At 45.9% G+C, this 13,809-nt stretch overlaps 1 protein-coding gene across 3 annotated transcripts in view; it reads left to right on the top strand.

The window, feature by feature from the left end:
* Positions 1–42: 42 nt before the first annotated feature.
* Positions 43–13,809, top strand: part of qin — a 100,182-nt gene continuing 86,415 nt past the window's right edge. For 2 of the 3 annotated variants that reach the window (XM_070538649.1, XM_065437058.2), the window contains exons 1-6: positions 43–246; positions 655–767; positions 924–1,024; positions 3,336–3,421; positions 10,986–11,071; positions 11,185–11,246. In XM_070538649.1, the coding sequence (XP_070394750.1) occupies positions 189–246; positions 655–767; positions 924–1,024; positions 3,336–3,421; positions 10,986–11,071; positions 11,185–11,246 (506 nt within the window). In that variant the 5' untranslated portion in view covers positions 43–188. The remainder of the gene's footprint in view (positions 247–654; positions 768–923; positions 1,025–3,335; positions 3,422–10,985; positions 11,072–11,184; positions 11,247–13,809) is intronic. The other variant, XM_070538648.1, reaches the window with a different exon arrangement.

The raw sequence follows: 13,809 nt of genomic DNA, 5'->3' as shown, positions 1-13,809 counted from the left end.
CCGTCACTGGAGTCGCTCTCGTCACACTCGTCGTGTTGAGTACGCTGAAGTACTGTGTTTGTCAAAAAATCAGACATGTGCTACCGGTAAAGGAACTGTCATGTTTAGTGGCATCGTTGTCACGGTCGTGCTAAGCGCAAGCTAGCTGATATTTTGTTGACATCGTGAAGTACAAAACTTCTGCCGCTATGTTTCAAATGAGCAGTTTCAAGTGCCCGTCCTGCGCTTTGGCCTATACAACAAGAGGTAATGCCGCGCACGTGCGTTTTCCGCAGTTTCGCTTGCTATATACATACGTTTTCGTGCACATCTTACTTGGGTGTGGTGGCGTGATGTGTAAAGAAGCCTTTGAAGTGCTGTAAATTTTCTGCGAAACACTCCTTTTACTGATTCGTTGCTGGTTGCTCGGGGTTGTTGCTCATTGACTCTATTGTATTGCTGACAGACGCCACTTGGCGTCGGCTGGCGACAAAAGATATATTCTGTCTTTTCACACAGTCATAGAGCAATATTTGCGCTTGTTCAAAGATAAGCGAGCTTGTTAAGTGCAAATAAATGTCGATGAATAACGCCGTCGTCACTTACTGTCTAAATGCCGTAGAGTGATGGGGACCTCAAGCTGTGCGCTGACCGACCGTATTTTACCGTTTTCAGAGCAGCGAGGCAATCGACTGCCCCGAATATTAAAATGTGGGCACACGTGCTGCGAGGCTTGTATAAGAAGCCGAGCGTCGTCGAACCACGTGTGCGAGTGTCCCGTGTGCAAGGTTGGTTGACAATCTCGCTTTCACACGCTTCCGAAAGTTCCATTTCCCGCAGTAAATCGAGCGCGACATGAACCACATCTCGGTAGTCGGCCACTGTCAGTGCTCGAACTTTCGAAATTACAAAATAGATGTAATTTTATTATAATTTTTTTTCAGGAACCGCAATCCTTTGCTGACAGCAGCTGCATCCAGACACTGTTGCTCGATTCATATGTATTGGGCATTGGAGCAGCCAGCAGCAGGCCGCAGCAAATGCCGTAAGCTATCAGGCCTCATATGTCTAACATGTTGGGAGGAGTTGAAGATGCCCAGAATGTAATGAGCACAGTCAGCGTTAACTCTACAATATGCATATGGTCTCTGTTGCACAAAATGTTTTTTGTAAAATTTCAATTTCCACTTCAAGTATGTGGGCACTTGCTGCACTCTGTGTGGCTTTTTAACCGTGTTGTCAGTAGATGCTTTTGATGGCACTTTCGGCACGTAAAGCCATTTCTTGTCTCAAGATCAATCATATTGCCTCGGTGGCAGCCACGCTCCAGTAAGGGTGGAATGTAAACATTTTCCTGCATTTAGTGTGCATTCTATTCATGTGCACCCCTGTGAAACAGTTCACGGTGGTGCGTGAGAATTTGAGAAATTGTGCAGCTTGATTTCAGCAGTGCAGGCACAGTGTGAGACTTGAAAGGAATGCTGAGGTGCAGATGCGGTGCAGGTGTTATGTTTTCGTATTATGTTTTGCGCCATCTCTTAAGTCTGAGAGGTCCTGAACTGCAGGTATGATCGGCTTCTGAGGTGTGAATACGCCTGGTGTTACGTAGACAGAGCAAATGTGTATAAGTGGAGTTTCAATCGCGCCTATGCCTGTATGCTGCACTTGCTGCTGCGGCACTGCTTTGCACATGCACGTCTGCTACAAGGCGGCACTGACAGTCGGTAGGGTGCAGCAAAATTATGCACAAGCCCTGCACCTTAAAAAAAAAAAATGAAGTGGTTTAGAGGGCACCATTGCTGCACTGCTGAAACGAATGGCAGGGTGCAGCACCTTGTAAACTGGTTCAAGTGGTGAAAGCAATTCGAACAGACCTTTATAAATTAAATGCGCATTAAACTATACCAGGAGGTCGAAATTATCCTCATTACGTAGCCTCACATAGACCATGTGTTGCTTTGGGACATTAAAACTCATAATTTGATTGGTTTCCTGCATCAAACTAATTGCTTCCTTCTGTGTATTCACTTGGGTGCTCACCCAGTGCCATTTTTCAATATGTTTGTCCTTGCGGTGAATCCTCTATAATTGAGAGCTGAATGAATGCTCTCATATAGCCATAAAAATAACTGGTACACCGATGTAGACTAATGAAGTTATTGCACTGCAGAGATAACTTTGAGGTTGCAACCCTACTAGTTTGAATCCTTAGCGAAGACCTAAATAAAGTCAACATTCATAAATGTGTGAAACATAATCTGTTAAATGTCCCATACATGAGTACGGCTGCTTTGTGGTCGGTGGACTGACAGTTGTATTATTCTCATGTGAGCTTTTTAACCAAAGCTCATTCACATGCAGTGTTTTGTGAGGACAATGGAGGAACATTGCAAAAAATTTGTACTACTCTTGAATAATGTTTGCTCTGCTAAAACTGTAGCCTCTGTCCTGTTTAGTGTCTTTGTCCTAGTTTCTTTGTGCCACTATCTTGGAATAAGACCTCAAACCACCATCTACGTCGAAGGTTTTACTGTAGCAGGAAAAATAAGGTGGCCTGATAGCTTGGCAATATTAGCGGCACTTGCTCAACTCAGTTTATTTTTTTCCAGGCATGCACTAATATTTACCCCACATCTCACATACTCACATCCATTGAATTTCTCATGTATTATAATGAGTGCACTTGTTAACGAGTATGCTGATCAATGGATGACTTATATAGGTTACATATGAACGTACAAAGCTGAGCGTTTCATCATGAACCACAACATAAACGAGTGATCTTACTGTTTTTCTATGAGTACAAGTTACCACAAAGCCTTAAAACATAAGGTTTCTGTTATCATACTGCTTGCATAACTTGTGCAGCATTTCCTGCCAAATATGAGACAGACTGTAGTGTTGAGGTTATTGCATTGAATTACCTTTTGCCGGTCTTCTTCTAAGTTTAGTTGGTCAGAATTGCATCGCCAGTATGGTGTAAAGGTTCATTTTTAGGTTTGAGAGCATTGCTTGTCTAGGTGCTCAGGTGTCAAGACAATTTCAGGGCTCGGATTTTATTCACAATGTGTGACAAGTGTTGCCTGTCAAAAGCGCAATTCAAACATGAACAATTTTGTTTTCTGTGTATGCTTGTGTACCACGGAAAAAAAATATGGTATTCCTTAATAGTAAACTGTTAACAGCTTGTGGGGTCTTTTGATGTGGAGACGTTCGCGAACCACTGCCTTAGAGCTTTGAAACAAGTATAAGCTTTGCTAATCTACAGAATGATGGAAATGCTGGTCAGGAAGAGTGAATTACATTTGGAAATTGAGAGAAAAAAATAGCAACTCACATTTAATTTTCCGTCATAGTGCCCGAGGACTCAAGATGGAACCTTTTAACTTAACTATGACGAGCGCCATTCAAAATAAGGAGGCCACTGGCACGGTACCTACAGGTAAGTTCTCTGCAGCATTGGCTTTCTTTTTTCACCTCAGGCCCAGTGATTTGTTTAATATGACCCAACTGGTGCAGTGTTAGCCTACTGTTCCTCTGTATAATTCCCTTTTATTATTGTGCAGCCAGGTCCAATCAACACAGATTCACAGGAAAATGGAGAACAGTAGTAGATGGCTCAGCAGCCAACATTTCAACAAGGGTGGGAGGACAAGTCTCCTTGTCTAAATGTTGACTTCAAGGGCACCTTTTGTTTGACCACAAGCTGCATGTGTAACATAACACCGAAAAGCGGTTGCCATTTGGAGTCACACATTTCATCCTTTCTTCAGTTCTCAAGTTTGGTTCCCAGCAGCCATGTCTTTATCTTGACAGGTCTGAAACACACATACGCTCATGCACATAGGTTCAAGACGTCAACCCTTTGATGGTAAATTTTTTTCACCAAATGTGACCCCCCAGGGTTGAAACATTTTTTATGGCATATTGATTTGAAATCTTCAGACTGACCTATTTCGAAAAAAATTTTGCACAATTTTTTAGAGTAAGCATAAAGTGACAAAATAATTTCTAGAGATAAACATGTATCGGCAGCATTTAAGATATACGTACCATAAAAATCCGCATGTAGTACGAACCCGCATATAGTACGAGGTGAAATTTTTGGGATGCAAAATGGAAAAAAAGGTTTTGTCCGCGTATAATATGGGTTAGGAAAACTGGAGGAAAACATTTATTTAAATTGCACTTCGCACTTCAATCGCTGTCTTCCTCAGCTGCGCTCTCTTCGGATAGTTCCTTGTTGAACATATCTTCCCAGAAGTACTTATCCTCTGTGCCATCGAGCGCGTTCGAGATGCCGCACTTCTTGAATGTGACGCACAAGATCCTCTGGTATGCTGGCCCATGCGTCCACAATCCACTTGCATAGCATGGCTGGCGAAGCCCTCTTCAGCCGCCTGGTCGGCGTTGCTGCAGGCTCACCTGAGCGCATGCAATCTGCGTAACACCGCTTGACCGCATCCTTGAACGGCTTGTTCACGCAAACATCTAAAGGCTGCAGCTGAGACATCATCCCACCCGGAATAACGACTAGTTCAGTGCCGGATTCGCGCAACAGCCCTTCACTGAGTTGGCCAAATGGCAACGAAATGCGTCCAGCACAAGGATGGACGGGAACGACAACAGTATGCCAGGCCGCCTACACCAGACGGACTATATCCAGTCGAGCGCAAGAGTCTCGTTCATCCAGCCTTTCTCATGGCATCTCACAACCACATTTTTTGGCAGCTCCTCACCTTTAGGCACTGTCCTGCGATTGAAGATGACATAGGGCGGGAGCTTGTGTCCGTCTGCCGTGCACGACAACATAACGGTAACTGGCACTTTCTCGTTGCCGCTGGACTGGACATAAACTTGTTTAGAGCCCTTTTTGTGCATGGTGGAGGGCAATGGCATGTCCAGATAAGCTGGCGTTTGGTTGACATTGCCGATTTTCCTTAGCTGGAAGTTCTTGGACTTGCGCAGCAAAATAACGTGGCGCTGGAAAGCCACAAGCAGCTCTTCGAACGATTCGGGAAACTTTTCCAAAATCGAAGTTCAGCGGCTTAAGGAAAATCCAGCACGGCACATGTAGCGATAAATCCAGTGCTTGCTCGCTTTGAAGGCATAGCTTGGTAGCCCTTTTTCTCTTGTAAGCTCCTTAGCTTTTGCCTGCATAAGCTCCACGCTCACAGCTAGATGCGCGGCTCACTGTTGTCGTACGAACTCCGTCAGGGCGAGTTCGATTTCCGGGAATGTCCCACTTTTCGGCCTGCGAAAATATTGCGTTCCGCTGCACACAAAACGAGCTTCCTTCTGTCGACGCCACCCACGAATGCTTCCCTTGTTGACGCCAAACTGCCTCCCAGCTGCACTGTTGCCAATGTCCTGTGTGGCTAAAACAACCTTTCTCTTGAAAGCAGCCGAGTACTGTTTTCATGGTCCGGACATCTTGGTCCTTCAATGCGGAATAAAAAAAAGATGCACTTTGCGAAGCAGGGTTTGCACGTGTGCTGCCAAGGATCGCACTCAACAATAAAAAAATGATGCTGCAGTCACACAGCAATAACGAAACCAAGCCGTAGCCACGCAGCAGTGAGGAAGCCAAGCCGTAGCCACACAGCAATAACGAAGTCAAGCCATAACCATGCAGCTATAGCGAAACGAAAACTTCTAGCCCGAATTCCTGACTGAAATTTTTGTTCGAATCCGCATATAGTACGAGGCAAAAATTTGGGACGCTAATAATAGGGGAAAAAAGACTCGTATTTTGTGCGGGTTTTTACGGTATTGCTTTGCATCACCTCAAATGCAGCTGAAATGAAGGTGTCACGTCCAGCTGCCCATCCTGCTTCTCTCCACGCTTTGCACGAAAGGAATTGGCTAACAAGCAGCGCACTGACACCGGCAGTGCTAGCCGCCGAGACCCGCTTGGCACCACCGAGATGAGTCCACCGCTCGAGGGATCGTGTTTCAACACTTCATCTCAAAGCTCCTGCTCTGCTACCTTGACTCCACAGGAAGCGTTTGAGAAGTTAATGCGGAAGAGAGACGATGACAGAGACTTGAACGAGAAAGACGCGGGGCAAACGGTGCTATGTTTTTCGTCCTGTGCTGTGATAGCTTTCTTTAACCCAGTTCTTGCATTAAAACAGTTAACACCCTTATTGTGAGGGCTGTAATGGTGCAGTTGACAGGATTGCAACAGGACGAACCACAAGATGCAACGATGCCATGTCGAACTTCATTCTCAGAGTCGGAGGCCACCATCGTCGATGGCTTGCCCAGGTCATTCAAAAAGCAGCGCTGTCACCTCTCCCACAGAGAAACAACTGGCCGACGAGCTGAGGGGCCATGGACTGCCCTGTTCTGGTCGTAAGGATGACCTCATTGAACGGCTTATCTGACACAATGCAAGTGGCCGAGCCATTGGGCTGATGGACGCGTCAACATCAATTCAGGCTGCCGACAATGATGACAGGCAGGCAAACCTGGATGCGCTATCCACCATCAACATGATGTTTTGTGCTGACCTAAATGTCACCTGAGCCCAGTGCGTCATGTGACTACGAGCGACATCCGTGAGGTTGTCAACAACACGAACCTAATGTCTGAATGCCGACTGAACATGTCATGAGTTCACATCACGAAGCGCAACCTTATGCTCCCACTGACACAATGATGACAGTGGGTTCAATGCAGTCACTGACATTGAACAATCCCACAAGACTCGGAACACCACGACACCTAGAATGCTCCAGTGCAGGGCTCCCTCAACACAGGGCTTTCCAGGGCTTGGATCCTGGCTGCGCTTGTCAACATAGAAGACCAGCTCCCGAAAGGGCTGTTTAGAGGCCCACCAACGACGAACCCAATCCATATCCACTCCACGAGCAACACTTCATCCACAATTCCAAACTATGTGAACTAGGGGAGCGGTAGTAATTTCCTCCTTCTGCCGACAAACAAATTAGTGCGCCCTTGAAGACGACGGTTTTGTGTGCTTCCATGAATGTTCCAGTGCAGGGCTCCCTTGATGCAGAGCCTTCGAGGTCTTGGATCTTGGCTGCGCTCAAAATACAAGACCAGCTCACGAAAGGGCTGTCTAGAGGCCCACCAACGACGAACCCAATCCATATCTACTCCACGAGTAACACTTCATCCATAACTCCAACCTACGACAAGGCACCCCAAAAAAAGTGCTCAGCTATGGACTTGTGCCAGTGGAGTGGATTGCAGTGCTCACTCATTGCACTTCATTGTGCTTCATTGCTCATGCTGGCGAGAGCAGTGAACTGACTGATGGGATCAGCCAGGGACTGGCACAGCACGTACCGGTCACGTTGTGACACCTAGGAGGAGTGGAAGCACACTCTCATACAGAGGTTCAAGCGGAGGCTTAGGATACAGGAGTTTTTCGAGCTGCAGTTGAAACGCCACCTTCTGAACAAAGAGGCCATCATTGAGTATATGTACTCGAAAAATGCCATACTCGACAAGGCGCCATCCCAACTTGTAGAAGAGAGTCTCGCTAATTCTCAGTGGCATCGATAACCAGGCTCGTACTGAGCTGCTCTCCCAACGCAAAGCGCCAATGGAACGTTCATGCCTTGGATGAGAAAGTTCGACCACTGCCTTCAGCAGGCTGCCATGAGCAAAGGTCAGACAAATGTTGCAGACCAGCCAATGACCCTGCCCCCATACCGATGCAGGACGCATAGAGAAACGATATGAGACCTCTGTGCCCCGAACCAACCAAACCCGATCATGTATTTGCGGTGACCTCAGTCACCTGTCCTATGGCTGCGACAAACTCAAGACTTAGGCAACGATCCTAGTGGACAAGAGGTGAGCCACGAGGGAGGACAAAGATGGCAGAATGTGGTCAACGGCAAGGCAAGCAAACTGTTTCTTGGGTTTGACCAGCGGCACTATACCAGTTGTGACTGGCTATGTCAACCAACAAACCATTCGCGTATGCATTGATAGTGGTGCCAACGTATCCGTCGCAAGTGCAGGGGCTTTGATCAACGACATCCCCACGCAGACCTGGGTCTTGCGCGAGGTGGTCCTAGTGCTCAACTGCAGCATATGTCCGATGCGTGCATTAACGCCAGACGTTACTGTGGGTACATCAAATGTTTGTCTTGTAGGTGGCATGATCACAGAGCTACCAGGCATGATCCTTGATACTTGGCTCAGTCTGGCGAGGAATTGCCAACATCGATGTAACGTTCCACACAATGAACGATGTTGCAATCATCTAACTAGAGCCCGCTGAGAAAATGTTGCCACCCGAGGCATTGCTCACAAAACAGATCATGGGTCACCGCAGGAGAGAGACACTAATTGCCTCCTTCTGCCGACAAACAAACGAGTGCGCCCTTGAAGACGCTGGTTTCGTGCGCTTCAATACGATGTACCCAACGCCCGATGACGGCTTCAAGCAGCTGGTGGAAGATGCTGCACGAAAAATGACAAAAGATGCCAGTGAAGCAGGGGAAGATCTGATTCACGGCTTTATGCTGGAGCATCACCAAGTGTTCACCTCGAAAGCTGACACTCTGGGCATGTGTCCGCACTTGCAACACAGCATTGAGCTCAGAGACGACATACCCATTACAAATAATTACTCTCACTGGAGACAATACTGCAAGGATCTGCAGGGTTTCTCACACGCCCGACAAGATCAATGAGGAAACCGTCAAGGTAAAGCAACTCGCAAGATGAAAGAAACTTGCCTTAAACACCACAGAATTGCTGCCACCACACAGTGACACATGTGCCTGAGGACAGACGCAATTTTCAAGAAAGCTGTGTCAGCAGCATTTAAGATATATTACCCCGCGCCGCGTCAAACACTGCTGAAATTAAGGCGCCACGTCCCGCTGCCTGTCCCATTTTTCTTCGCGCGAGAGGAATATGCTAACAAGTAGTGGACTCCGGCACCCGCAGTGCCAGCTACAGAGAACTGGTTGTTGCCACCGAGATGAGGGATCAGGTTTCAACACTTCATTTTGAAGCTTCTCCTCTCCTACCCTGATTCCACACAAGGGGTTCTAACTCTTAACACCGAGGAGAGACGAAGACAGAGACTCAAACAAAAAAGACGGGTGGGAAATGGCACTGTGTTTTTTGTCCTGTGCTGCGATAATTTTTTTTACCCTATTTTTTGCATTATAACAGTTAACACCTTGTATTATGAGTGCTGTCACGTGCATTGCTTATTCATAAATACGGATATTCTTGCATAAATAGTTATAGTAAGAACTAAAAAAGTAGATACACTGAAATAGATATTCCGATTTGGCACTTAGGCAGTAGTTTGCATCAAAGGAATTGATGCAGACTACTGCTGAGCATCTGCAAGGAGCAGCCGTCGCATCGGTAAATAACAAAAAAAAAGAGAGAGAGAAGAACAAAAAGCATGGGGACACCCGCAAGGCTGTACCACTGCATAGAGGTGAGAAGCGGCGGGAGCGTGCATGTCTTGCCCATCAAATTTAGTTGAAGTGGCAGCCACTAGAGGGGTCACCTGCTGGGAAAAGGTCCATTACACACGCTTGTTTCTGTGACGTCATGGCAAAGGAGAGCTTCTTTTACATCGATGCCTCTCAGAAACTGTTTTGGCACACAGGGGCAGGAAGTGTAGGTGCAGTGCACTTATGTGGGTGAAGCTTGTACTTAATTCTTGCGTCGTCAATGAGAACAGATGCATTAATAGAGTTGTGGCACTCATAGCATTACTGTCTTACCATTACCAACACTGGCAGCAGCATGTGTGCAGAGTTACTATCAGTCTCTGGCAAGTTGGCCCCTCTTTTTCCAAATCTGACCTATTGAACCTTCTAACAAGTATCTTCAGAAGCCTATGCAGTACTGTCTGCGGTAAAACATCTAAAGAAATTTGAACTTGAGAAAGCAATAATATTCATGGAATTGTTAAGTCTTGTAAAAGCATTAATTTCTTTACAAAAGCATAAAAATCCGGTTTTATTGAACTTTACTTACTCAATCTAGTGCAACATTTATTTGTCTCATAGACGTGTAGTAATATGCTGGGTTCCTGGCCATAGAGGAATCCAGAGTAATGTGTTTCCCTGATGAAATCGCCAAATCAATAGCATCGCAAGGTATTATTCGTTCTGCTGCTGCCCCTGCCTCAGATCTGAAGCCTTTCCTACAAAACAAACTGTGAAGCTGCTGGCAATGCCTGTGGGATGTTGAAACGAGCAGTAAAATTCATGTGATTAAGTTGAAGTTAGATTTCTGGCCCTCAACTATGAAAATGCGAAGAACAGATGTCCTATTGTGTTGTCTCAGAATAGGACACACATATGGCACTCAACTTTCTATTCACTGGTAACGAGCCTCCAACCTGTGGTATATGTGGTGATAGGCTGACTGTCCTCCATCTCTTCCTGGAATGTCGGGAAGCCGAAAGAGAGAGGAAGACATTTTCCTCTTGTATGCCGCTATTGTGTCCCTCTTCATCCAGCTATATTTCTTGTTAGAACCACTTTTTAACACCAAAGCAGCCCTCACTTTCTCGAATGACGTTGTGCTACATGTTATAAGCCCAAGAAATTTGTAGCGCATCCTCTCTCCAGTGGATGCCTCTGTGATATTAGTTTTATATAGCACATGCCTTCACGCCCTTGTGTTTCAAGGGCTCTGTTTTTAGGAAGTAGTACTTCTTGCCAATTCTTGCATCTGACATATCTTGTATATTGTATCATTCTTTCGCAATGCATTCTCCATGTTCATTGTACACATCACTAGTCATTGCCATAATCTTATTACATCTAGAGGTTATTCACCTTACGATTACTAATTTTAGGCCCCTTTACAACCACGTCTCATCTACTATTGGAATTCATCGCTCCACTGTGAACCCACTAACACTGGCATGGCGCTCTTTGGCCATGCCTGGTGTTTTTACCACTAAACAACACACACATATTCATTCACTCATGTTGTGAGACATAGATAGATGAGCTGCCGTTGTTTCATTTCTACTGCAGTTATCTGCGATGAATGTGGCAGCCGCCCAGCCACCTGCAGGTGTGATACATGTCCATCAAACTTCTGCAAGTTCTGCTTTGACCAGGTAACTGCTCAGCAAACAGAGAACTGTACTCTACACTAAATGTTCCATAATATTATTGTGGTCTTTATGTGGCAAGAAAATGGGAGACATTTTTTTCCGGGCTCTCTTTACAGCTCCACAAGATAGCAAAAACAATGCGCAAACATCAGCCCAGAAGCCTGACTGCAGTATCGATGTGAGTGGAACTGCTTCTTGCATTTGCAAATGTCAACATACTTAGTGTTGAATATTTGGGCTTGTTGTATAGCTATGTGAAAAGTCAAGTTTTATAAATAATAAGTTTTGTTCACGATAGAAAGATGGGTAGCGCTAGTTTGCAAAATAAAAATTATAAACTGTGATGGTACCTGTGCCACCATCTTAGGGCACACAAGGCTCCATATATGCCAGAGGGGTACTGGCTTTGAGGAAGTTTATTCAGACAAGCTGTCATGAGTGATGGGGTAAACACGTGCCACAAACCTGTTCCGAGTCCATGTCAGCAGTGCCCTGCTCAGCTGCCTTCACCTTCTTTTTAACAGCGGAGCTGTTTAGCGGCTCACAGTGTCCGTTGACTGTGGTTGTTGTTGTTGTTAGTGCACACATCTGTCATGCTAGACAAAGGTTCCCCACTGGGTTGACAGGTGGCACCACTGCCACAGCGAGCATCCATGAGGGAGCACGTGCCAGGTGGTGGGAGAGGAAAAGGATACACAAGAGAGAGTGTGCCCATCAGATGGCCTTTTGCGTTATGGACGCCGAACGGTCAGGAGGCGTCCATAGCCCAGCCCATACCCGCTCCAGAAACAGTGGACGTCGAATAGCTATAACGTCGGCGTGCGCTTGCCTGGGAATGCCAGCGCCGTCGAAGAGCATATAATCCCTCGATTCACTTTAGGAAAACATGAACCGCAGATCCCAGCTCAACACAACGATAGAGGCCATAAATGACAAGATAAAAGTAATTTATGCTGATTTCCCCACTGTGTGCAGGGTGTCTACCAACCAGTAAAACCACGAATTCTCAGGGATTTTGAGTAGTTTAGAAATACTTGGGGAAAACTCGGGGAACTTGTGCTTCTATCAGGGAAAATTTGCGGTAATTTTATTGAATGGGGACGAAAATCACGGTGATGCTGGCGTGAGTAGCAGAGAGGAATCACAACGAATCGTCTTTGACGCAGTGTCGTTGGCTGGAGGAGTTGCCAGTGTACAGTCAACTGCCAACTTTCTGGATGCCCGATAATTCGGACGGCTTTGCGGCACCACCACATACCCCTTAGAACGTCTCTGAAAACTTATCTGAAATTTTGGATGCAAAAACCTTCGCCGCCCGATTTTCCAGACTTTTTGCTGTGACCGCAGGTCTGAAACAGCATTAATCAAAGCCACCACCGCTGCCGTTTTGATTACATCGCCACCTCGAACCGGCGCTGTCGCACGCAGATCAGCTGGCAGTCGTTGCCATCACTGCGGCAACGCTAGGCCTAGCTGCTTCGACATTGCTATAAGCTTCTTGCTTTTGGGTGCTGTGTCCTTCATTGAAAGAATTCATTGCTGTCAGCAATGGCACCGACTCCGCCGTTGTGGTCCTCGCGATTGGCTTCGTAGTTCGGAAAGCACTGTGCGTTGCATAATGTTGGTTTCTGATAGTCAGCTTTGCCTCAATACAGCATTGTTACGCTGTGAAGCATACACAAAAGTATTGCGGTGGAGCATAACAAGCGTCGAAAGAGTCAGTTGTCACGGGACACAGTATGTATTCCTTTATTATACACGCATGCATCCGCCATTTCCTATCACAGTGCAAGCACCGATATGCTTAATAAGTGTACTGGCAGGCCTTCAGAGCTTTTTCGGATCTGCCTGCGGCGATTTGAGCTCTTAAGGGCAATAAAAGATATGCATTCATTTTTTTGAACTGCCCGATTTTTCGGATGTTTTCGCGGCCCCTAGGCAGTCCAAAAAATTGAACGTTGATTGTACAGCTGACCAAGAGGATGCTTCAAATGGTCTGTGGGGCGAACGCGCGGTGGAAGGAAGATGAGAACACAAAGGGCCTACACATTGAGAAATGAATGGGAAAGGAGCCGTGCCATCGCTTCTTGGAAGGAGCTTGAGCTAAACAAAACAAGATGCAGGTGTCTCTCATCCAAACCAAAATAAACTCTTTAAGCAGTGAAACGCAGCACTGAGGCATTGTGTGCGGGCTGAGAGTATGTCAGCTGAGGTTGACTCGCCAGCTCTTGCGAGAGAATCTTACTTATGACAAAGGTTGGGCCTCATATACGAATGAGCTTGCTATCAGTAGATGAAAATAGATCATATTTGAAAATATTTGCTTCTGTCTGCATCTACTTTTTATTCGAACTTGAGAATATCCGACTGGATTATTAAAGGGTTTTACCATTTTTTCCGAAGGTGGTTTATTCACTGTGCATTTTACTAACTCTTCCCTTCTGTTTTATTTTGGAGTGAAATGAATGCTACTCCTTGCTGTTCAAATTGGATTAAGTTGCTTTTTTATTTTTTAATATGCTTGCTAGAGAGTGACTGCATCGGGCTACATGGTGTCAGCCCGTGTTGACATAAAACAAAGTTCTGGGTCACTCAGGGAATTTCGCAAAGGCACATGGGGAAAACCTGCAAAACTTACGGAATTTGGAAATGTCAACTTGGTTGACACCTTGGTGTGGGACCTGCATATTTTTTCTCTTTTTTTAGTAAATGCTCCCAACTTCGTTTCACTGACCGGCTTC

The sequence above is a fragment of the Dermacentor albipictus genome, chromosome 5, assembly GCF_038994185.2.
Source record: "Dermacentor albipictus isolate Rhodes 1998 colony chromosome 5, USDA_Dalb.pri_finalv2, whole genome shotgun sequence".
Classification (NCBI taxonomy): Eukaryota; Metazoa; Arthropoda; class Arachnida; order Ixodida; family Ixodidae; genus Dermacentor; species Dermacentor albipictus.
This window is presented reverse-complemented; position numbering and strand designations above follow the sequence as displayed.